The sequence below is a fragment of the Linepithema humile genome, chromosome 4 (genome assembly GCF_040581485.1).
Source record: "Linepithema humile isolate Giens D197 chromosome 4, Lhum_UNIL_v1.0, whole genome shotgun sequence".
Taxonomy (NCBI): Eukaryota; Metazoa; Arthropoda; class Insecta; order Hymenoptera; family Formicidae; genus Linepithema; species Linepithema humile.
In genome coordinates, this window is record NC_090131.1 from 15132118 (window position 1) to 15158926 (window position 26809).

Here is a 26809-nt window from a genome sequence, read left to right on the forward strand (position 1 = left end):
TATGATGTAATTATATTCGATTATTTCCTCTTCCATATTCGTATTCCGTTTGAAAGCACAGACACTTTTATGATTGTAATTGAAATTTAATACCTTATAGACATACTTTCCATTGCGCAACGATTTTATCAATGATGTAGATAGAATTAAAAGGATGAATAAAATGCGGCCTTCACGCGTAGCGATACGACGTAACTTCTACACAATAATTTTATTGTTATTGAGTCCTTTTAATCATGCGCATTATTTTATTAATTATCCATTCATTTAATCGTCCGGTATAGTCTACTCCTATATTCTACAGAATAGAAATACGATAAAAATCATTTTGTAATAAAATTCCGAGCGTTACTCTCTTGTTATTTCGCGTCAACGAGACGATTCAATCGTTGTGCGAAATATACGCCCTACGCGCCTTCTCGTGCATTCTCGCACTGGCGTTACATCAACGGCCGCGCAGAATGCATAGCAATGCACAGTCGTATAATTCAGGAAGATATTGCCGATTCAACGAGGGGGAGAGAACTAGTTGAAACGAAAGTTCGACTAGCGCGCGTCGCGCTTCTGTCATCGATCGACAGAATTTCTCTGATACCAAATTCCATGGATGCGCCAGTTATTCTAATGTACCACGCGATTCTAATGTGTACGGATGCACACACGCGCGCCAGACGCTAATAAGTTATGTTCGTTGGCTTTCACGGCGCCGACTTTGTCATCGAAATTGTGGCAGATGTATTCTAGTGTTCGGCATTATATTTGTTTTTCCGATATATTCTATGGATCAGTGATGCATCTCATCCGCAGTATTCACATGGCTTTATACTTTAAATTAAATTGTGTAATCATAATGACGATAAAAAAATGTATCTTAAAAATGATTATACAGTTATAATTGTACATTTAAAATTGTTATATGTAATTTTATTATACGTTTAAGAAGCTCGTTGCATAACAATATATCATATAACAGCATTCCTCAGCTTGAATATGGAATAAAAGTTGAAGGTCAGTTCTTTGAACGGATAAAGTAGCCTCGTTTCTCGCTTCATTGCCAGTAAATCGAGATATGCAGTCAGAATCAATGCATTCAAGAACGTCAGCAGAGAGAAGGGAAGGAGTTCCCTGCGGGAACAGTGAAGGTTTTTCCCATCCAGATGGTTGCTCATCTCTTTCCTCGCTTTACCTCCACACTTTGCGCTTCAATTTCTGCAGTGCTTCCTTTCACAGTTAACGTCTGTGATGCATAAATATTTGAATTATGTTTGCAATACTAAAATGAAAAATTTCGTGACTCGGTAGTTATTATAGATTTATTTTTGGTTAGAATACAAAATCGATGCGCATTCAGAAAAGACGTTTATTTGAAGAAGCGCGATATATTATTTTTTTTTTGTTTGGTATAAAAAAACTGGAAACAACTAGATAAATTGCAATTAACATTGCTAACCACGATCAAACGGCTAGCAATAAAATTAAGCTGTACGATCTCGAACTCTAATGAACGCCATAAACCGCCCAAAGAAACGTTCTTCGCCTTTGCGTCACCGGGTTACTTCCATTTCTCTTCTCGTCAGCGACAAATTGCAATTTGCATTCGGAAGCAATGCATTCAAACAAGTTTGCGACTAGAAGGACGAACCTGCAGGTTTCTCTTATCGAGGTGACTACCCATTCTTCCGTCTTCCCTTCCCCATCCCCTCATTCGTCGGCATTTCCTTTTCGTGACGAGTACTCGTATTACCAGATAACCGGATTCTTCAACAATGTTGCGCGTATATATGCTTTTTTATCGCGAACGATAAGATGAACTTTGATATACTGGACCTGCCAAATTCATGCTAATTCACGTGACCCACGAACATCTTATCAAATATCCTTGTATATCTCAATAAGAATTTGTTTTAATCTGTGATCAAAACTCGCAGATTTGCGCTATGCAATTATAGTCGCGTGCTAACCAATTTACATTTATTTACATGATATCCCATCATCTTGCTCTCACAATGATTAATTGCATAACTTAATTTGAACAGCTCAACCAATTTGAATGGCGCTTAGTCGTTTATAGCGAATGCTTAATTCTTGCTAAGTATCTTGAATCGCTCTCGTCGATCTCGCATGACGCAACGATAAAATTTAATGTCATGAAATTAGTACACTTATTCATACATTTCATTTGACTGATTTGCACTTGATACACATCTCTTGCATAACACAATAAATATAACAAAATGAAAATGTAATATTTTAACATATGGAAATTAGTATTACATTTGAAACGATATTTCAAGTATAACATTTTCATATGTTTTATTTTAGAAATGCATGAAATATAAATTTTCAATGTTTATTCATTGAAATTATCATTCTCTTTTCTCGGACTTTTTACGAAGTTGGATTATTATACTGTAAATTATAATCAAGATTGTAGTTTTCACTTAATTTATTGCTCCTCTCCGTCGTGAGTAACTAACATGTATGTGTTTCTTGACGCAGGAGCGACATAATTTCCAGTGCTACGCGCGGCAGACTAATTTATGCACCAAATTAACGCAGTTGGTCTCAAGTGCACCTCGGAGAAGGTGAAGGTTCGCGGTATCGAAACAAGTAGTCTTCTCGGCTTCTGTCTCTCGACTCTCCTCCACTCTCCCCCTCCCTCCTCTTCCCCATCCTCCTCCTCTTACTCCTCGTTTCCTTCTCGCGAGGAGAGGTCGCAATTGTCGGGCGACCGGATTTTCCGGAGAAGGGAACTGCTACTACTACTACCGGCGCCTTCGTCTACCGACCGGAACGAATCGCCTCTTGCACGCAGCGGCGGCGTGAGCTCGGCGCGACGGCTTCCACGCCTCGTAATCGCCCGGCGATTTACCGATCAGAGATTTACCACGCGCCCGCTTTAGAAAGTGCAACCGCACCGCCGCGGTCGAACTAGCGCGTCTTTTTCTACTCGGTGCGCGGATCGCCCGCGCGACAAGTTGACAAGTCGATGACGTATCGCGCTCCATCATCCCTGCCCACTTCTTACGGAAGTCGCGCCCTTCTTTGTACGGCCTTCTAGATTTCTCGTTACGGCTCGTTCCACGAAAAACTTATGCAACGATGTTTCTCGCCGATAGTTACGGTTGATTAGCGAATATTCTCGTAGGCTTTGAGGATCACTGACGTCGTTCGCGTTATCACAAAATGTTGCATGGTACGATGGCAAGGTTGTTTTGCCACGAAAAGAATGTTAAAAGTCGATATCGAACTAGCTATCTATCGTAAACTCAAGGAAAAGTTTTTTTTTTTAATTAAGAAAAGATATAAAAACAATACATGAATAAAAAATGCAATAATGAAAAATTTACTTATACAAAATTACGGTCACGCAATTAGTAAGAGAAAGAATGAAAAAGAGAGAGAGAGAATTATAAAAAAAGTAGCAACAAAAATTACCAATGTATTATAAAATATTTTTATCCTCGTTTCAAGATATTTCTTATTGTTAGAAATGCAATGTATGGTCCACTGATGAGTCCTACATCACCGCTTCACTTAGCTAATAATGGCCAGGCATGATGCATAACAGACGCTGCGCAAGTTCAAGCGACAAGGACGCTTTCACAAGACTCAGTCAACCTTTTCAGTTTAATGTGTTGTGTCACGTAGTCTTTTACTCTTTATGGGTGAAACATACTTACAACTTTTATTGCTTGTAACGTAAAATCTTATAATTTATTTTTGTTTAAATGTTTATTTAAATTAATAATATCATTATGAATTTCATTATTAGAAGCAATATTATTTGTGTGTATATTCACGCACGTATATTAATTATTAATAAATTTTGTCCAAGAATAAATATCTACATGTGTAAAAAATTAAATTAATTTGTCTGCCTGCGTAATATTTATAAATCACTTATATTTCGTTAAAGAGAGAGAGAGAGAGAGAGAGAGAGAGAGAGAGAGAGAAAGCGTTTTAGAAATATCAAGAGTCGGTCCGATGTGGTCACGATATTGTCTTTACGGCCATAATTTAGCACGTGTCAACGTTTTCGTAATAGAGATCATACAACAGAATTGTTCGTTAATCCACTTTCCAGTCTCTGTCATTTTCTATCGTGACTTTGCGAAATCCCATTTCCATATCTTTTACGCACGTAGCAATGCGAGAAGCAAACTTCACGGTTAACGCGATCCAGGAAGATTAATAGCATCTCCTCATTTTACGCGGCTATGTACGTTGCCGTTGCAAAGACACAGGTTCAAAGCAGTCGCCGTATCCCACGCTCGAAATTCAGTCTCGAGAGAAAGTGCACAGCCATCCAACGGCCCTAAAGATGAAGCCTACCCGCAGGAATGTATGTTAATGACCCGCTGAGAATGGTCGCTTCGAAGAGATATAGGAAGAGCACGGCGGATGTGCTTCGCCCGAGTGTACGTCGTCGAGTCACGTTCGGAATTTTATAGAGATTCCTTGGAAATGAAGGAATTTTTAGGGGAATATCTTCTGAGAGAGAGATATATATATAGTAGACAACCCTGTGATGGTCCTCTAATAACAAAATTTAAACTGCATTTAACTTCAAATTAATCCACCTGTTCACGCAAAATTGACATCTTAACATTTCTTCCTTCTTCACTATTTCGATTTTGTAGGCGGGACAGTTTGTCGATTTTGGAATTTATCCAGCAAACTAAAACGCTAATTTCACTGAAAACAGTTCTTCTTCTGTCATGAATTTTGGAAATCGAGGTTTACAGATGGGAAGAATAAGAGCGAGATTTTCATATGTTACGTATTTTTGGTGTCCCTAAGTACGTCGTGCCGTCGGAACGCGGAGGTACGTGATTTCACTTGGTGATTCATCCGAGTGAAAACTCTGACGTACTCCGTTTAAATTGCAGATTCCGATTCCGCCGTTCTGTATGCACATCCGATTAAGGACCTGACCCACAACCGTCGGATAAGAACTTTGCGATGTGACACAAAACCGCGCCGGTGTATCCGACGATACGCGAATAACGCGTACGAGTTTCAGGATTTATATTGTCAGGCAAAATCTTCGTGTGCCGATCCGCCACGTTAACACTTGCGGGGAAAGTTTTCTTCCGGATGTGTACTTGATGTTAATGGGACGAGTAACAATCTGCAGTGTTACAGTTCTGTTGCAACGACCACCTATTACATGACGCATGTATTACGTTGCCGTAACAGGCGTCGAAAATGTTAGGTTGTGAAGATCATTAACAGCAGATGTGATAATTTTTCGGTGGTTTGTACACTTAAGTGAGCGTGATATTTATTGTTTGTATTTTTTTTTCTTACTGAATCATAAAATTGACGTACATAAAAATTTTGAAAGTAAATTTAATCGTAATTTAATGTAATATCAAATATTACATTAAAAAATTGAGAATATTTTCTGTAAAGTTTATGTAATACATTATTATAAATTGGTAATACTTGTTTTTGGTAAAATAATTTTTAAAAAAGTTAATTTCATATAAAGAATGAAGCCAAAGGTTATCACGCAGCACCGTAACATTTTTATTTACACAAAGGTGGAACACACTGATTTCACGCGACACTTGATTGTCGGAGTTTCGAGGGGAATAACGATACGAATCTAGTTGGCAACGTTACCGGGAACGACGATTTTCGTGATACCTATAATCAGAAGAATGAGGTTCTGATAGGTGGAAGCAAAGTTACAGTGAAATCCGATTACAGACTCGTTCTCAACAAGCGGCAGTATGAGTTCTATTATTGGTTAACAGCACGAGAAACGAATGATTCGTGCATTCGTCGGCCGCCATTATGATGCGTAAAATCATCAAATAGGTCTTTCGCACGCATTGAGTACAATATAGATCACTTCCTCCGCAGTGTCCTACTTTGTCACGTAAATCTTTAATGACTATTTTAACGATCTTAAGCGACTTTAACTTAAACTAGCTTAATTAATTATTTGTTTTTACATAAAACTGCAGCGAAAAAGAGACGAAAAATTAGCCAAATCAAGATTAAAATTAAATAAATATTTTAAAAACTAGCTACACGAAAGACATACTTTGATTTCAGTACTCTCACGTGTATATCTTATTTATCATCGCACGATTTTAATTTTTTATATATTATTATTATATATTTTATATATTATATATTTTATATATTATATATTTTTTATATATTTTAGAGACACAGATTGTTATTAAAAATAAAAATTGGCAAAATTAAGATAAATCTGTGAGTCAGTGCGTCTTTCTCTACTTATATTAAAATTTAATGATACATTCATTAACAAATAGAAAGTTTTTATTTTGTATTTAGAATCTTTCTCTTTAATTAAATTCAGAAATGCGTAAGATATAAACTATTATGATTTTTTGGCGTGGAAATACATGCAGTGTAAACCAGGATAAATTTTGATGGTCGGGGAACATTTCGGCGCGCAGGAGTATTCTAATTCGCGGCTACCTGAGTCGAGGCGAGTAGACGGTGATAGCCCCCTGCAGGAGGGAGAGAAACTGAGATGATAAACTCCGGTAAAACACGAACGCTGTAAACTTTCTCCGATAATGGCCGACATCAAACCAATTTCGCGCCCGCGTCATTACCTGATATACCGTTGGCGACGGCAAGAGGACAGAAAAAGAGTCGGAAACACGGCGCGAAGGTGAGTTCCCAGTCATTGATTCGGTGGGATGACTTTGTGAAAGATAACACAGTTATGCTGGCCGGTGAGAAAACGGACGAACCTTTTACGGGTGGAGAAAATTTTCGATTCCTAGTTGCGCGAGCAAACCTTCTCTCTTGGGTGAATGGCACGCTAGCTATTTTTAATTAGCTGCATTTTTTTGTTTTGAGCTGCTAATTAAAGCGGTCGTGGGAAGAGAAGAATTTACGAATTTTGCTTTCGCGAGAATACGAACGTAATGCATCATGAATAAATCGTTCGAACGGGTGTGAGCGGTTTTCTAGTATTTTTAGACTTACGACACGTGGAGATCAACGCGCAAGCGAAATAAGAGGAAGAGACGGTGAGCACTCGAAGCTCCGAATTCTCAGCGTTGTATTGTGATGTTCGCGCGAGTTTCGTTTCACCGCCCAGTTACAGAAGCGTCCGTGTTGCGAAAATTCGCTCGTTCCTTTTTATGACGGCGGATTTATGTGATGAAAATACACGCACGCCGACGTATTTTTTTCCCCTTCACCATAAGAGTTGAATCATTCTTATTTTGTATTCGTTGTCCGCTCATAAACCGATACGCATACACGCTCTCATTTATTATAAATTTTTGTATTAAACTTTTTGATTTTATATTTACCACACACAAGCCTTTACACCGTATCAATTTTTACTGCTATCGATATAACATATAATTGCCAATCGCTATCATTTTCAATTTTTAATGAAAATTATTTTTCTTATATGAAAATTCATACCGTTATGAATTTTTTTTTTACTTATGACACTACAAAGACATGCAAACTCATAATGATGATGAAAACATAGTTGGCGCAATTAGGCGGTGTAACATGTATATTGGGACATGCTTTGTAACTTACGTTTGAATAAGTGCTGGGTTTCGTCAGAAAGGACGCGTGCAGAAGATTGGCGCCGATTCGTCACGATTACTATGCATTAGTGAAAATGTTCGTCACAATGCAATAAGTGTCATTGGTGAAATAAAATTTACATATTGTAAGAACGGAGGGTCGAGCATTTTGCATTGAAAGACGTCCCTAATTATGTAAGTAAGATTTGTCAAGTCTGTCGATTGGAAAAGAAGTCATCAGTCGATTGAATGGAAAGCTGCGCATTCACGTCTCGCATACATTTGAATAAATCTATTTCAAAGATTTACGCACAAATTCTTCTTACTCGAGCCAGTAAAAAACAAGCACTTTTACCACACGAGTGCTTGCTAGAAAATTAAAAATTAAAATAAATATTATTTTATTTTAATAGAATTTTAAACGCGCTCTTATGCAATAATGCAAAATGTATAATTTTATTATTACAGATTGTTTCATTATATTATTTATTCGATATTTGTGATCAAATGCATAGCAGATGTTAATTTACTAAGCCACCTCTGGTTGTTCGTTGCGAATCGGACCAGCTGTGGTACACGCCGATTGCCGGACATACGAACGATTTAGCAGGAGATCAGGTGTGACAAGTCTAATAGGGCTGATAAATTGCACCGATCGACACTTACTAGATTTTCCAATACTGTTACCATTTGCCCATGCGTATTAATCCTTAATATATGAAGTGTACATTGGGATATTGGAATATTCAATGCAGCATTGGAGGAGCATTGGATCTATATATCTATAGATATATTGCGTATTACGCTTGTATCGAACGCGCGCGTTATACTGCTCTTTATCACATGACTGATACAGGTTATTATTACACAAATTTATATTTTTTATCAATTTTTATTCATTTATTTTAAAAGTAAATAGATGTGAGAATGTAAGTAGATTAGATTAGAAAACAATTAAAATTAATTTATATAAAGATAAAAATGTCAATCTAATACTTTATGATAATTTCTCTTTTATGTGTGATTGGAAAGTTTTATGTTCTTTATTGACACAAGAGAGGCGTAATTCTAAAATGTTTATTTAGTACGATTTATATGCCAAAAACATCAAAAGTTTCAAAATTTTCTTTCGGCCACGCTCCGCTGAAGATGTCTGTCGGAATGTATAACGAAGAAAGTATACTTTTACCTCTAATATTTATTACGTAAAATAGTTTGAAAGGCGATAGAAGATGTGGCTGATACCAAATATGTCCGTAGTTTAGAAACTTACGTGGTTGGATAAACATTTTGTTCGTTGATTTCTCCCAACGTGTGTCATCACGCTGACCTCAAGCAAAAGAAAGAAGAAAGTTCTCTGCCTGGCGGTACAAGATGTTGCCGCACCTGCGCGCATTCCACTTGACGTGACCCTAAAACTTTAATGCCCGTCGAGCGTTCACCTTGACCATGGATTCTGCTGTAACTGATAGCTTCCCTTTCATGGTTAACTATTCGTTACACGATACAAAAGTATGGTAACGCTCTTTGATTCAACGCAACGCGTGATTGGATGCATTTCTACTTGTGCGCATAAATGCTTTCAAAACACTTTGCGAGAATTATTCTTACTGAAGTGTAATCAAATCTTAATTATGAAATTTGAAGTACCCATGCGTACATCTTGTTAAAAGTTTCTATATAATCTATTAGCAATTTCTGTCAAATATACCACTTATTTGACGATATATACGCAAGCTTACGTTGCAGAAGCAGATAATGTATGAAACTATAACTTTAGTAATGTAAGTTCGATAGTTTAATCGGATTAGAAAATTTACTGTGAGCACACATATTATTTATGATATAAACGTCAACCGAGCGCGCACGTAAGAGATGAAATTAAAGACAAAGCTAACAGATCCAATTTCTCCTGACACCATCACGGTAAGTTATGGTTTTCCGGAAAATTGGATATATCGTTGAACACACGGAACGTTCGCTGATTCAGCTTGCAAGTAATGAATCCATTCTAGTTGACAATGAGATATCTCGCAAAATAATGAATCCTGATCAAAACTCTTGGAAATAAAAACATAATTATTATTAATGTATCGTGAATCATTATCGTAGAAATAATCCAACGTATATGAAATATTATCGGAAGATATTTTTGCAGTTCAACTAATATAACAAGCATTTTTTCGAAATAAAGCGAGTGTACAAAAGTTTCGAGTATGGATAAATTTCTATGATGACGATACAACGATCGTGGTTTTAACGATGCGGTGGAAACTCGACCCGCCCGAGATCGTTGAATAAAGAGAGGCTGAAAAAAATTCCGATGGCCGGTGTCGTTGGACAATTAATTCTAGCGCGTACCGTAACTAGCTACCTTTGCCGACCCAGTATGGTGCACAGACTTTCGGACGAAACAATTTTGTTTGCGGGGTCTCTCGTTATTTCGAGATTTTTGCGGCAGTAACAGCGTCAGCGTAGATGGTACTGCCGACGAACAAGCAAAGCCAGACCATGAGAGGCGGCACTTTTCCGCTGAATTATTGATGACAACGTAATGGATCTCAATGGGGTCGGGCGTATATATACGGTGGTGCATCCGTGTGGTATGCACTATATGCACAGTACGGAAACTGCTGCTTCCCGTCTTTTTATTCCACATCAGAGGAAACTCCTGTGCTGTGATTAAAAGCTCGAAGGTGTCCCAGAGTGGTATTCGACAGTGGTATAAAACGTTATCGTGTAAAGGTTGCTTTATCATATTTGATTTTATTGAAAAATTTATCCGCGACAGAGAGCTTTTACCGTTTTATAAAAAAATAGATAAATCTCCAGTTGTATAATATCTTAGTTTCTTTTTAATATTGCGTGTGTACGCAAGATGGTTAAATTGTTCAACATTTAGTACGATTAATTATTTTAATTTATCATTTAGGATTCTAATTAAAACATAAATCACGATTCGTATAATCCTAAATAGTTCAACGGCAATTTATATTTAATTCAAACAGCAAAAAAAATAAATTGCTGCCGCACTGATGATGATTTCTTATTAGGTTCTTTGTTGTATTACTCTACTGCCGACAAATCCATTTTCTTTTTCTGAACACGTAATTACTAATATTTCTTTCTATTCACTTAATTTATAGCGGCAGAAGTAGTAATTATTATATTTCCGGTAAAAGACAGGCTTTAATTAGAGAAGAGCGACTAATTTTCTCGCATCACATTGATATCGCCACGCTTATTCTTGCACATTGCAATAATTAATCAGTATGATTGAAGATTACATCAATCTACAATTCACCATGGTGCAGATTATTACGTCGTATTGTGCAAGACTTCTTATACATACATGCGACGCAACACTCTTAATGTGCATCCTTCAAGACTCAATGATGCATCAGTGACTCTCTTGGCCAATCTTTAAAATAGGTGACCGGGAAAAAAATAAAGATTTGTAATGAAATTTACATTGAGGTTTAAATATTGCGCATAAATCTACCAGCGTTCAGATTTTATCGAGACCATCCGGATCTGCCGAGTCAAATATCCTTTCCCGTCGTGACAAGATACACGAGACGTCTCACAGATTGCATATTTATGCAAACCATAGTCGCATCGCGCTTTTTTAAGTCCTTCGGCGTTCAGGTGCTAGCAGATATATTATCGATAGCTCACGTCGTTTCTTCGAATGTGAGCATAGGGTGTAATATTCGGTTGGCGCAATCCTTTCGTGCGCTACCTTCTGTGTGCCGCGGGAGAATTTACAACCGGTTTCGTGTGACGGACGCGCAATAGTCACCGGGAACCAGGGAGCGCGCACGACGGCGCATCTTCGACTTCTTCGGCGAGACAGAGGCAGGGCTAGCCTACTTTCTCTACAAAGAGAATTTTTAAACGACGTGTGAGGAGGACTCCCTCTTCTCGCGCTCTCGTCTGCCCCGCATCGCGTCATCTCTCTGTATGCCCTCTCTCTCTCTCTCTCTTCCTCTCTCTTCTCTCCGTACCCTTAGGCGCGCACTCACTCTCTCCTTTTCCCGGGTCTCCTTTCCACAATTCACCCGGCAACCTCAGTCGACGACTCCTCTGGCAGGTAGCCCTCTCGCAGTCTATATAAGCGGAGTCTTCATACGAGACTGAACATTTTTTGTGTTAGTACCGGCGAGTCGTGGTGCTCGTCCGTCAAAGAGGCTGCGGGCCGACGAGTGTCAGTATGGTGCGCGCAACGTGTCATACGAAAAGCCACCGTTAAATCGCACACGATTCGGGATAGACGTGACTTTTTTTAAAGTGCAGTGGCGAAAAGTAAAGGAAGCAGCGTCAAGAAGAAGGAGATACGTAGTGCCGGATAATTTGTGTGTAGTGACGAGACTGCGGTTTATGCACGTGGGTCATGGTTAAATTCAAGGTAGGTAGGTCGCTGCGAGTTTCGACTGTCGTGCTTAACTGTCCTCTTAGAATGAAATAAAAGTGTAATATAGTTATGTCAAGTAGTAAATCCAGTGCTTTAGGCTTAGTATGCTTTTTTTCAATTGCAAATGTTTGTAACTTATTCATTATGTCATTAAAATCTGTCATTTCTTTTGAAAATAGGAAATATATATATATTTAAAAATATGTGACATGTATTTTAAAATATTGAATAACAGATTTTTTGTAAAAATTATTATTACGTTGATTTTAATATTTATTAATTACGTTAATAAATGTAATTTTATTACACATAACGCTTTTGACATTTTACAATAGTATTTGCATTCTAGTGACAATTTATATTTCGTTAAATCATAGTAAAATATATGTTACATTTATTATCAGTTTCTCACACAAAATTATTCATAAACGTTATTTCATATTAATCAGCTATCAAGCCATCAATGCCATGTTCCATTTACGCTTATTTATAATTATCACATATAGTAATTCTGAATATGTTGTTAATAACTTAAAAATTTTTAATAATTATTATAAAAATTTAAATAAAAATAAATATTTTGCTAATAACAAAAAATTACTTTGAATAAATTTCTATCAAATTTATATATTTATTATAATTAACATTTTGTTGGTTTAATTATTTATATACGCTTATGAAATAAATCGAATTTCCGTATTTTAATAGATTCGATGAAAGTTGTTTACGCACACGTACTTATATCATATTTAAGACTTGAGAACGAAATTAAAAAGAATATTTTAGTGTGTGGAAATCTCCATGGCTAAAATAATGTTACAACCTCAATGTGAATAAATTTCCGTACTAACAAGGGAGGGCGCATGCATTATAAACGGAGTGCGCGATAAAGGTCTTAGGCGTATGCATTATCGATAATTACAGTGCGACGATTCGCAACCAGAGATTAAGTAATTGCCGGTTTCTTATTGGTGTCTAATAAAGACCCACCTGACGATTCTAGTCAATTAAATTTTTTTAGTTGATTTGTTAAGCAAGTTAGCCTTTCGAACTGATCTTTGACGAGAGAACGATAACGACAGATAATTAAATAAAAAATGATTATATAATGAGCTAAAAATATAGGTCATTGCACTTGCGCGCGTGGCGATGCGAAAACGAGAGTTTATATGAGACACATACATTTCCGTACGGGCAGTAAAAAATGTATCCGCATGGGCAGGTGTAAAAGTGGTTATCTGCTTATCGCAAAAGAAAACGACATAAATGTTAATTATGTCGGAGAGGCAGCACTTTTTACTTAATGATGTGTTTACATAGTCGATGCTCATGACCGTGAAAGATAGATTATGATTCAGATGCAGATAGAATCAGACATATTCTCATAGATACAATCACTCTCTATTTATTACATACAGCATGCTATCAAATTATTCTATCAAGTGTTCGTCAACAATGCAATCTATGGAAATGCGAAACATAAAGATTGATGAGAGCGTTGAAATAAAATATAGTAGCACTATAAATTTTGCATTTCGGTTAATTAATAACAAAGGATCTTGTGTCTGATAATTTAATTCATGAAATGCGGATATATATTTTGGATAAAACACATCCCGTTTGATTTGATTGGAACTTTCTTTTGTTGACCTCGTTCGCATTGATGGATCGCGTGTGTCGTCTTGTAAGTTTTATATATGTGACTAAAGTCGTCAAACAATTTTCTTGTGATTTATTTTGATGATTGTAAATTGAATTGCTGTCTATGGAATTTCGTTGATTTTTTACATAGTTATTTTCAAATTATTAAGTTTATATAATTAGAATTATTATGCAGGATATTGGAATTAATATGCAATAATCAAACTGTTTTTATTTTTTCGGCGGATGCGCAAAATTACATGATAAAAATTTAATGGGCCGCTGGCAGCATACAGATTGTATACAAAAATTTATTTCATGTAATATATATATAATTATGATGCATTTATAATTGTGTGATTTTTATGACGACAAATAATCATCTGTTAAGAAAATAAATTTGGGATGTTCAATTGCCAAAAGTATAAAAAAGCATATATGTGATATAGATTCCCTATGCACAAATTTTTTTCATCTACGAATTCTTAAGCAACTTTGATTCAATTTTTTGTGAAAAACACATTTTAAAGCATAAATAATTAAATATTACAATAAAAGATAGGATTGTAAAAGGATCTTTGAAATCACTTTCGCAAAATGTAATTATTTGAAATTGCAATTATTGCAATACATTTGCCGGATTGCAAACATTTCCCGTGGTCTTTGGAGAAAGTACGGTTGATTATGTTAGCCTTGCATCTCGGCCATCGTGCCACTTAAAAGAAGAAGTCGATGGTTTCTTGCCGGCATTGACAGACGGCAAGCTTGTATGCTCTCATCGCTTCCTCTCATCGATTTCCTCAAATATTGCATTTTTTAACAGAAACATAAAAATTCTATTTGTCGTACTTTTAAAATATAATTTATTAAAATATTAGCACGCGTATTGTAAAATGCTGCTGCAATAATTACTCTTGCAAGTAATAATTGTAATAATAATTGTAAATAGAAATAATTGTAAATAGAAACATTGTTTTATTAATGAAACAAAATAAAAATGTATGATTTGAAACTCAAAAATATCTATCTAATTTTTTTCACTTATTGTTATAAAACAATTTTGATATTTTATTATTTAGCTATTTTTTTATTTAGCTATTATTTTTTTATTTAGCTATTGATATTATTTACTTATAATTAGTATAACATTAATAGTTTAATACATGATATTGTCAAACCATTGCTATAGAAATAATACGGCTAAAGTAGCCAGTTTCCTAGCATAAATAATAACTTCTCTTGCAACAGATATTTATTACGAAATGTACAAACAAATTTTGCGCGTTTTATTGCAATAGTTCTACTTTTATATGTCATGGAAAGAACATTTAGTTGATCATTTTTACAATTGTGTTCAAGAAGGAAAGATCAGGCAGATAGTTTCATTTGGAATATTTTCTTACAAAAGATACGTGATGATGTATGATCTCTTCAAAATCACTTAGAAATCCAGAAATAAATACAGTATTATTACTAAAAATTATCATTAATTAATTTTTATTAAAAGAGAGGAAACTAACGTTTTAAATGAAATACTATTTCTCCATTTCTTGCAATTCATCTTCATGCAATACTCGCTACTCTGCTTACAATTGACGCAATTACTTATTCGCGTACGCCTCTTTAATTCTTAGAATGTGTAAACGTGGCTTTACATAATTTTCACATATGTTGAAGCGACTTCCCTAGTTTAAGCGAATAACACAAAAGTTCTCACGGCCTCTAATATGATTGCTACACAATGATGAGTAGCATGGGTGATCTCTGTAACGCGAAACTATTCTTAAGCGCCCGACGAACTAATTAGAACACGTCTAGTTTAGCGTTTCACATGCATGAATAGACATCCAGAAGACAATTATTTTCCTTTTATTTTTGGAGATATGTTTATATAACGAAAAAGATAATAATCTTTGACAATACATTGCTTATTGCGCTCTGCGTACTGAAATATGTTTGATCATATTTATCTGAGAAAATAAAAAGTAAAAGCATGTAAATGTAATAATTAAAAAATGATGATTTTATAAATTGCAGTTGTAATCTAAATTTATCACTATTATTTAATTAACATACATAATCTAACTGTATATTCTGTATTTAAATAAGACCAAATTAAAATCATAGAACCGTAAGTAAAATTCAAAATGCAAAATTATGTTAACTTTATTACGAAACAATTTGCTGCAATTAAATCTTTCAAAATCTTGAGTGTAATTATTATCGCGCTTACATAATTCATATTATACGTTCATCACTATATAATTCTAAACGTGACGATTAGTACGGAAAATGGAGAAACAGAATTATAATCACGGCAACCACAAAGTTACTTTCTCCGATTCTAATCGTTCCGTTCTGCTTTTAGATGCTTCTCGCGCTGTTCAGCGTCCTACTGATTGGAAATCACGTGCAAGCGGTAGTTAACAAGGCGCAAGTGCCGTTAACCAACGAAGAGAAGAAATCTATCAAGGGCAAAGTTGAGGATAGAATAAGCAACACTTTTGATTCTCCGTCCGACGACTACGGACCACCGTTGGGATCCGGTTTTAAAGGGCCAGCGCCGGTATACGGGCCACCGGAATTAGTCGGCAACCTTGGACCAACGCCCATTTATCCACCTCCACCGCCGGAATTGCCGCCACCCGTATTTGGACCGCCTGCCGTATCGTACGGCCCGCCGCGAAGTCTCAAGCCGCAATATGGACCGCCGAAACAAAGTTTCGGTTTGGCAACACCCTCCCTTCTTCTGAAACCTACCTACGGCCCGCCGAAACTTCATTACGGACCGCCGAAGCAACATTTTACGCCGCCAGCGGCGTCGCTATTCATATCACCGAAACCTCAATACGGTCCACCATTGAAGTTCGTCGGCACATCGAGTCAGCAATATATACCGCCACCACCGGCGAGTCAGCACGGGCCACCGAAGCCGGGGCATGGACCACCTATCCCTATATCGCTCGAGACTTACGGTCCACCGCCTCCAAAATTAGCTATTCAGTTTAATCCTCTGCCCAATGACGAGTACGGTCCGCCGCCGCCGCCCGTAGCCGCGCCGCAACCGCAATACGGTCTACCGGCCGGTGATTTATACGGACCTCCACCACCGGCACCTCCACCAGGCGTTCCTGCGCCACCCACACCACCTGACATAAAGTACGATGGATGGCAGCCCATCGCGGGATTGGCCACCTCCCCTAATCAAAGTGGTCCGCCGGCAGATACGTATGGCCTTCCCGACGCGAAGCATAATTACATCGAAGGCTTGGCCTCCGCGGGATTATCGCACGCCGCGCTGGCCGTTTCGACGAATTCGAACGTGCCGAGCGATTCTTACGGCGTGCCGATACACAATCCGGAAGATCAAGATCTGAAGACGTCCGTGCACGATGCGTCGGCCTCCTCGGAGAGTAATGGATTACCGCCGCCGCCGTTGCCGCAGCACGAGCCCCTCCACAATCAAGGCCCGGGCGTCGTCGGTACTGCTAGTCAATCCGATCACCAGTTCGGTCGACAACAATTAAACTTGCAATACGGAACGCCAAATATTGAACCCTTATCCATCACGAAGACAGTGGGATTCGAACTGTTGCCGGCAAACGGCGCTTTGAACGGCGCGGATCTCCCAGGTTTATCATTGTCAAGTGGCACTTCCGACGCTTCGTCGTTCAATCATATCTCGAATTCGGTTAATGCCAATTCCGCGTCGCTTCATACGGGACTGGAATTGCCATCGGACGATGGCGGAGCCGCTCACGCTGCTGTTCTAAACAGCGGCAGAGATTCTCACGGGTTTCAAAATGTAGGAAATGATCTGTCGTTGCAGCAGTTACCGCAACAAACGCCGTCGCTCGATTACGGTCCGCCTTTAACCACTTTTGGAAAATCCACCGAGGCGCTATCCGGAGCATCTTTGCTTTCTCCTCCTCCTTTAAATACTTACGGTGCGCCGCCTCTTTCTTCCTACTCGCCTAACGGACCTTATCCCGCGGCGCAAGGAGGACGAAGTCCGTTCTTTTTATCGTTCGGAGGATTATTCGGAGGCTCTTTCCCCAAGCAGAATCTGCACTCTCAAAGAATTCACGGTCCACCGTTCAGGTTACCGCCGGTACCCTTCGAGTCTTTGATACCGCCGCGGACTCGAGAACCGATTCAATTCAGAGAGCCGATACCTACGGGACTGTTATCGAATATTAATCGGTATTTACCGCCACCCGCGAAGCAGCAGTTACCGAATCTCCACGCGCCGGTGTCTTTTCACCACACGTCGGGATCGGGCAATTTATTCCCCGGTTCTTTCGCGTCAGCCGGTTTGTTCAACGGAAATAAAATTCTAAATTCCCCGGTTGCCGCGCCACACGCGCAATATGGAACGCCGTTGTCGTTCACCGATTTTAACACTCCGACGCCCCATTTGACTTACGGAGCGCCCAACTTCGGCCCACCGACTTCCTTCGTTTCGACGTCCTCCGGATTCGGCAACAATCTTTACAGCGGAGTGAATAACGCGTTAACAACAACGTACGGTACACCCGTGGTCAATTCATTATCAATCGGCGGCGGTGGTCACGATTGCAACAACGCCTTGCAGCCACTCCTGCCCGGAGCGTTACATTCGAGCAACGGATTGTCCGCGAGCGCAGAGCTGCCTTTAAGCGGCAGTTTACCTTCAAGCGGGGAATTGCATTCCAGCGGAGAGCTACACTTGAGTGGAGGCTTATCTTCGGGCGGTGAAGTGCCCTCGAGCAACGAGCTATCGGGTGGTGGATTATCCGCGCACGGAGGCGCACATTCTAACGGCAAGCTGCAGCTCGATTTCGAAAATGCCGGCGCTCACGCTGGAAGTGTGAAAAATGCGGAACTAGGTTTTACAAATTCTCTAGCCACAGGCTTCGCGAGCACCGGTGGAGGCGATCTGTTCGACGATAATCATCAGAATTCCATTTTCACCGGCGATTCATTGCCGCTTACGAAACCGCTCGACAACTTCCTGGGCGGACCACCAGTCAGCACGCTCGATCTGCAGCATAATGAACAGCAGAAGATAAATCTGAAGGACAGTTATGGCAACCCCATCGGATTAACATACGATTCGTTGAACGAAGCGAGTAACCCGAATGCTGTTCACGCGTCCACCGCGGACGTTTCGAACGAGCTCTCCGCACCTTCATCTAGTCAGTCTCAGAATACCTATCCCGCGGCAGCGTCGTTCGAGCACGGCTCAGGAATATCGGCGGAAGCCCTAACCGCAAGCCTGACCTTACAGGGTCTCGGTCAGGGAAAGAGTTTCGCGTCGAACGAGATCGACGCTAATCAATTTCTCAAATCAAGCGAGGGCAGCGAGGCATTGTCTCTGGCGCAGAAACTGACCGCCGACAATGCCAATGACTTTGAGATTCAGGGTTCCAAGGGCATTTACAGATTGCAGATACAAGCGGCGGATGGTGGATTGGGCACCGAAAATTCGGATGGCAGCATTAGGCACGATCAAGTGGTGTCCAACGATCTACTTCAATCAATAATAGCCGCTATAGAAGAGCCGGAGAATGCCGCTGTGCAACTTCAAGAAGCGCCGCAGGCTCAGCGATTGGAAAAAGTTTACGGTTCTGATCTGCTGCAAGAAATTGGCGTTCCAAATGGTCATTTTATCACCGTAGATAGCCACAAGCCTGGCAATGAGCTCGAAAAACGATCCGAGCAAACGAGCGACAGGAGCGAAGACGAAAAGTATTTGAAAAATCACCCATCAGTGGCTTTGTTCTTCGATACTAAATACGGAGAAACGATTAAAGAGGTGAGGTCGGTGTCGAAAAGCGAGACACAGGCTGCGAAAGAAAACGAACAGAGCAACAACAAAACGAAATCCTCGTAACTTTAATTATGTGTGCCTTTGTGGAAATATTTAATAGCATTTTTTTTTTAAATAATAGCCTTGAACGCCTCGATTTATTTTGCAGAGACTTTTTGATTTCCATTTTTAACGAAGATACTGCTGTCAATAGAGTGCCCTTTACTTTCTCCGCTTGCGGTTAACCTACAAAGAATCTCGATAAAAGCATTAAATTCCGCTACAGAGAAACAAATATTTCTTGCATTTTCGTAATCGAAGCGTTACATGCTCTTCGGTAAAATTTTCCTTTGGAAAATCACTGCCTCAAGAACGAACGGTCATGTTTCCATATTTTCAGATTTTTTTTCAGATTAAAATTTTTATTTCTAAAGAAAATGCAATCAACCGACATTTTGTAATTCGATGTTGAAAGTTTCTGGTAACTTGTGTTACCTCTTTATTTCTAAAAATCGTTCGAGCGAAGATGTTGTATTACGCAATTTCTGATGCGCTTCAAAAAGTGCCTAAAGTGGCTGATCGGCTGGAAACTGAAATTAGAAGGCATGAAACCGCGCGAGTAAGAAATGGGAGTTGATGCAATCCTTTTTCTCGTATTGTAAATAAGCGAGAGTGATAATTACATGTTGGCCAGTGTATCAATAACGGGTTATTAGACGAACCGTTTGCTTGTCCAAGAACTTTTCACCTCTCACTAGGATTACGAGAACGTAAGAAGAGACACGGATATCATTGGATATTTTTACCGATGTGAGAGAAGATTTCACGTCCGTAAACGGTGATCCTATTATCAAATGATTTACCGAGATCCGATCAAGGATCCAGAACGACTTGGACTTTCTCGTATCCTCGCGTCTTACGCTATCTTCGTCCATGAAAATCTCGTCCCGATAGTCCTTCTCAGAACGAAAAAAATTATTCAATATCGAACGAGATTTTTGTCGGATTATTGATAATCGATGCCTCTTTCGGCCTGATTCGACGAAAGTGGCAATCGCTGCACAAAGATGCTTAAGAACGGTACGAAGCATTATGCGCATTTATTAATACTCATGTAGGTCAATAGGTTGCGGCATCGCTCTCGCGAAGTATACAGGTAACCATGTGACGCATCCTCGTAAAGCCGCCCGGGCGTTCGCCGGCATCGTGATCGGCGGCCTCGTATCTTTCGCGGTTTCAGCCTTCGCCGAGGTGAAAGTTCAAAACCTCGTTTAATGACCCGGCGAAACGGTGCTTGGCTTCTATGAGAATCTCGTTCTGAGTGAAAACGCATCGTCCCGTCTCTGCGGGCGTTCAAGCACGTTAACGCTTGGTTGTGCATACCTTTGCTGACGATAACCGGTGGATATGGGATGCGCTTGTAGTTTCGCGCGTGTATACGTGCGCGCGGGCGAAAAACACGCGGGCGTACACACGTGCCTTAGAGCCATGCACAGCGGAAGCGCGGGGCAACCTCGAAACGTCGATACCATCGGGCACGCAAGCGACGAACATTATTTCCTTCCGCCGCGCGTATTAACGACTTTACGCGGCCCGCGATTCGCGGCTCTGCGCGTAAGTTGAAAATGAGCGTGTGTCGTGAAAGCGCACCGTTAAAATCCCGAGTGTGGCATAATCTTAAAGTTTTTGCATTTTTATGGTTTCGCCTGACAAACGGTTATGCATAACTTGGTGTATAGCAGATACGTAAAATAAGTAGAGCGTATACGTTTAAGAGACGCTCATTGTTACGAAGTACGCAGTGACGATACTGCCAGGCCATAAAACGCATCCAATTGCTCCTAACCCACATCCACCTTCTTTTTTAAGATTTTAATTTATTATTTTATACAGCGAAGCTTTCGTTTCTCCCTCAACGTGTGGACATTCAGCTTATATCCGATGAGCAATCGCTGCTATCACTCGCCGGATATAACGAACTTATTAGCTTATACATTTAATATATGCTCCGCATGTAAATATATGGATACTTTGTAAATAGATGTTAACTTTTTTACTTCCGCTCTCTCCTCATTACCTTCATCCAATATTAATTTATTATGTCGTAGTCAAACAATAAATATGACAATAAAAGCTAATTGTAATGTACATGTTAATAAGCATTATACTTTTTTCTCTCTTCATCATCACTCTTTAATTATTTACTTTCTACTTGCAGTACGCGTTGCCGAGCTCGGCCGTAAACATTGGCATTAACAGTGCAGAGTATTGCAGAAACACGTTGTTTTCAAGTCCATTTGCAGAGATTGGCCCGTCGTAATGTGGATTACAAGTTTGCACATCTGAAAGTGTTTGTCTCGTGAAAGTACTCGGCTAAATCGGCGGTCGCCTAAATTCCGCGAATTCTGGCACGGCGGAGGAACGGAAACGTATGAGGGAATTAGATATCCGCCACTAAGTAGAATTACGGTTATGTAAATGAAATGCTATCGCTTCGCCTTCAGTTAGGATGGTTAGTACCCAGCGCTCCTCGCGCTAAAATCGTTACGTAGATTTTCCATGCGAATCCATTCGCCGTCGGGAATTCATCGGCTTCTTTCCCCACTGTCTGCGCTTTTTCTCTTCCTCTTTTCTACTTACTGCTACACGTTACTAGACAATACGATCATGAAACTTCCTGTGTAATCCGAAACTGAAGCTATGAGAATATTCACACGTTTTCCGTAAAGATGAGCTTGCTCGTGTTAAGCTAGTGGGTCGCATTGAGTAAGCTAATTAACATGAACGTCATTTTCGTACGTATATTTTGTGTAACACATTTTCCCAAATATGTAACACTGATATTACAATAATAAAATCAGAATTGTTAATTTTACTCAAGTTCTTTTTATAAGAGCTTAGAATAAAAATTTTCATTATATTTAATTTGTAAAAATAAAATAAACTAGATAATTTAATAAGTAAAACTTTATAAATAAATTCAGTTTTAGAATGTTACATACTCTTCACAGTTGCATAAATAAAATAACTAAATAAAATTAGAGAATTATTATAGGATTTCAATGTCGCCGCGTTTAATGGAAATGTGATAAAATTTGTGCGATTAAATCTATAAAAAAATTGGGACGATAATATCGCGCGATTATAACAGAGTTATCTCGTTTCATGTTAAAAGGATTACACGGCAGGTATTAGAAGGACGAATATATTTGATGGGTGATAATAATTTCCGGAACTCGTTAAAATTCATCGAACCTGCATAAGACGTTACACAGCGTTCGCTACGGGTAAAATAGTTGATGCCTACAAAGACGAAGTGAATTTTACCACCGCTCAGACGATCTCGAAGGCGCGTAACGACTTCCTTCTCGTGTAGTTTTAATCGTACACCGTATCGCGTGGAGTTGCCGGTTTTTCGAGACGAGCTGGTGACGAGGAGGGATTGGAAGGGATCTCGGAGGAAGGTTTGAAGGGTTAGCCAGCGGGAACGTATGCATTTTTCGCGGAGCTCGGAAGTGCTTTATTTCCATACTGACGTCGTATCTGTACACACCGACAGTCATACTGATCTCAGGAGGCACGTTGTTGCCTCATGGGCGATATATATGGAATATAAGGCAAGCCGACAGGCGGAGTCTCGGATGTATCGTTGCCGGCGTATGCCCGGCGTAGCCCCTTCGCCGAAGGCAAAATTGTCTTTCCTGTGAATAGCAAATAGTTTGCTGAAAGCGAGATCCGAAAAAAGAAAATCTTTCTTTAAGATTTTAAAAAAAGTGACTGGAACATAGAGATACTTAAATTGTCGCAATGTTTTCTTTAATTTCTTGCCGACTCAGTCTAATTAAAATAATACTCTTCGTGCTAATAATCTTTCTTATATCAAGCAGAAAAGTATATTTACGCCTGTTCATTCATTCCTTCACGGTTTCGGTTGCGTTCGGTCGCGGCTTAAAACAATGACAGTCGCTCGATTAGAGTCGTTCTCACGCGTCATGATTTTTTCTTCCGTATGTGCATCATATAACAAAGTGGGTCTGACACGGTGGAAGTGACACGGTTTTTCGTTTGCGAACGACTATAAGTATCACGAATAATAATTTAACTGATTATCATTGTATTTAGGTAATAATTATTTAATTTTTAACATATTTCTAGTCAATTTTTTACAATTTGATAAAAAGTATTTTATTACATTTTTCAAATTTATTCCTCCAGATTTTAGCAATTAACATTTGCATTTATAATGTATTTTTTTATTTACTGTTTATATTTTATAAAAAGAAAATGTAGCGAATTTATAGAGAGCGGAAAAAGAGTAACAGAGGAAAGGAAAAATATATCTTTTCGAGAGAACTTCGACAATCTCCTGTAAGTAATTTAATCTTGAGAAAAAGATTCTTTATTCTTAATCAATTAAGAAAAAAAAAGTGTAATGAAAAGAAGTTTTATTATACTTTTAAAAACACGTACACATATTGCTTTGAAAAATAAAGAAAATAAAAAGTCTCATGCAGGTGTGATTCATAATTTTATGTTAAATAGTCGATTATTAATATAAACATATATCTAGTGAAAGTTTCACATGGAAAAGAATTTAGATTTTATTAACAAACGAGATATTAATCTTCGTCTATAGAATTTTCTAAGCTAATTACATTTGTAGATTAGAATTATAATACTGGGATATATGTGAATTATTTATATGGAGAATTAAAATCGGAACTTTATAATGAAAGAAAAACTATTGCTAGCAAGTAAAACAATAAAAGAATCTTGTGTGAAAATTTTTAATTTAAAAACCGCTATATGCAACAATTAACTTTGTATATATTGCATTTACATATAAAATTTTTTCATCAACACAGTTCAAAGCTTACGTTAAATATATCATTTACATAAATTATAGCACGTCTATAATCGCTTGTAATTTCAAAAACTAAAAATGTTATTGATGTATCTTGAGGTTTATTGATGTATTCAGTCTTCATGCGTGAGAAAGAAGAATGCGTAGTTACGTTTTCCATGTAGTGTTGCATAAAAAGTAACGATCTACGCCTACACGATCTGTACGTAAATGTCGAAGTCTTCTGCTAAGCGGAAACATGCGCAATCATTATTTCGTAAAACATTAATTTAATATGTGATTACTGCAACATAATAAAGTACTGGAACGATAAATGTGCAGTTAACATTTAACTAGAAGATTCTTTACTGATCAAAATGAAATAAATAAGCGGAGTTAAAATGATCAAAGAGTGTTAGAATAATAATTATTAATCTGCAAGACAGTACGAGAACCGCAAACTGTTTCTCTTCATGCTTATTTAAAAATGCAATATTTATGAATGCAGAAAAGTTAATATTTTATACTGCGCCTGTTTTACCAGACATGTAAGTAATGGAAAGATTCCACGTTTGAAATCTGATTCTACGATATCTCAGACAAGAGCATAAAGTGGATAAGACACATTGCTGCGTTACAGTTAAGAAGTGATATGACTATGAAGTAAAAGTGCAAAGCAGGCAATGAGAACGGAAAGTAAAAGGAAAAATGAGAAAAAAAGAGCTAAGCGAATAAGAAAGAAAAAAAAAGAAAATACGTTCGTAATCGAAATAGAGAAAGAGCAAGAAGGAAGCCCAGGAGGCCAGGAAGCAGGGGGCCGGAAAGAAGTCTACGAGGAATTCCATAAAAATCGGTGAAATATGCATAGTACCATAGAACGTGGTGGAAGCGTCGCGACGTCGTCGAGCGTCTCCGGGGAAACCGGAATCTCAGCGCGGAAAGAAGAAAGAACGAGGAAACCCGCCGGAGGAAGAGCGCGACGATTCGGAGTTGAAGTGGGAGATGCGAAAGAATGAAGGTGCAGCGGGTGGGTTGGCGAGGTACCTCGAGGAGAGGTAGTGTAGGGCAGATAAAGGAAAAGGAAAGAGTGGAGAGGGAGGGAGGCGGGGGGGTTAGAGAGCGAACATTTGGAACGTCTTCTCGAACGAAATCTAATTTCGGTCCCATGGCGAAACTAAGCTATTTTCCCCGCAATATGCACGCACGCGGGCGTGCGCAAGTGTTTCCAGCAACGTTTTCCGGCCTCTTACCTCCGACGCCCGGGCGTTCTCGAGGCCTCACGGAGGAACCTTTAACGTTTCTGCGCGAGTCGCGCCCGGATGCGAGTGTATTCGAAATGGCTGATAAAATTTCCATCGTCGTAATCCACCGCCGCCAAGCCGGGAGTCCTCGTAATTTTGCTATGGCCGCGTTAGCCTTAGCAGCTGGAAAACGATCTTTTATTTGGGTACGCTCAGTCGTTTATTCGCGCCGTGGTGTTGAAAGCACGTACGTGTCATACAATCCTGCATCGTTTGCGAGCTTTATGCCGCGGTGGCATATAGCGTGCGCTAAGGGTCATTCATTATTTCCAACGCATTGTCCTTTTGACATTTCTACTCGTTAGATGGTAACTAATTGCTGCATTTTTGTACGCCTGAAACATAACCGACTATTTATCGTTAACATCGATTTTACAGGCATAAAAGAGTGATATTTGTTTGATTTAAAGCTTAGTCGCTCAAATACTGAAAGGATACTGTCGAACGATTGTAGAAAAATGTGACATTTTTACTGAAAAAAATTGACTAAAGATTGAATGTATTTCTAGTTGCCAGTATTATGCGATTTATACTTGAGTGCGCAGGCTGCTGATCGCGCGAACTTCTTTTGTTGACTATCGGCAGGACGAAAGGTCCCCGGGGGACCTCGTCATAACGTTTTACACTTCGCATGATGTTGATCCCCTCTATAATTCGCGCCAAGGGTAGGATGATGATGCGGAACGCCAAGCGGGCTCGCGATGGTTCGAGTGGCAGAAAAGCTTTGTGTGGACTCGGCGAGAGGGAAAGAGGAAAGCATCACACGCTAATGGCTGATCTCGCCATGTGCAATTAAAAGGGAATCATTCCGCTCAAATTGCTTGTTCGTTTGCGTTGCTTACTAACGGCGAAAACGGGATTGTCTCTTAATCAGTCACACTTGTTAATCAGCAAATTACACACTAACGCCCTCATTAAACGCAAGACAATAGCTGTCCGTTAATTAATTAATGTGATTATTTTTTTATGTGTAAGAATAACAAAAAACCTGATGGTAAAAGAACTTTCTCTATGTATTTCGAACTAATAACAAATGAGATAATATTAAAAAATTTTAAATAAATATGATATTATTGCAATTAATATAATTGAATGTCTGTTAAGTATATTACTTATTATATATAATTCAATATATATATATCTACGTAGGATAAAATAATATTTAATAGAGTTATACAATCTTTCGATTTTTTTCGCTCTAGTGTAATTATTGAGAAAGTGGACTTGCTTGGTTTATTGCACTTTAATCATCAATTAGACATTCTTCAATAA

General features: G+C 38.8%; 3 protein-coding genes across 7 annotated transcripts in view; 2 read left to right on the forward strand and 1 right to left on the reverse strand.

Annotated features, from left to right (window-relative positions):
* The window catches only part of LOC105676863 (uncharacterized), a 137891-nt gene that overhangs the window by 36262 nt on the left and 74820 nt on the right, over positions 1-26809 (reverse strand). The window lies entirely within an intron of this gene.
* Positions 1-26809, forward strand: part of LOC136999388 (nucleolysin TIAR-like) — a 93962-nt gene that overhangs the window by 19070 nt on the left and 48083 nt on the right. The window lies entirely within an intron of this gene.
* On the forward strand, positions 11170-26414 carry LOC105676862 (trithorax group protein osa-like). The gene is made up of 2 exons (XM_012375060.2): positions 11170-11955; positions 15971-26414. The coding sequence occupies exons 1-2, from the start codon at positions 11941-11943 to the stop codon at positions 19475-19477; spliced, it is 3522 nt and encodes a 1173-aa protein (XP_012230483.2). The 5' UTR covers positions 11170-11940; the 3' UTR covers positions 19478-26414.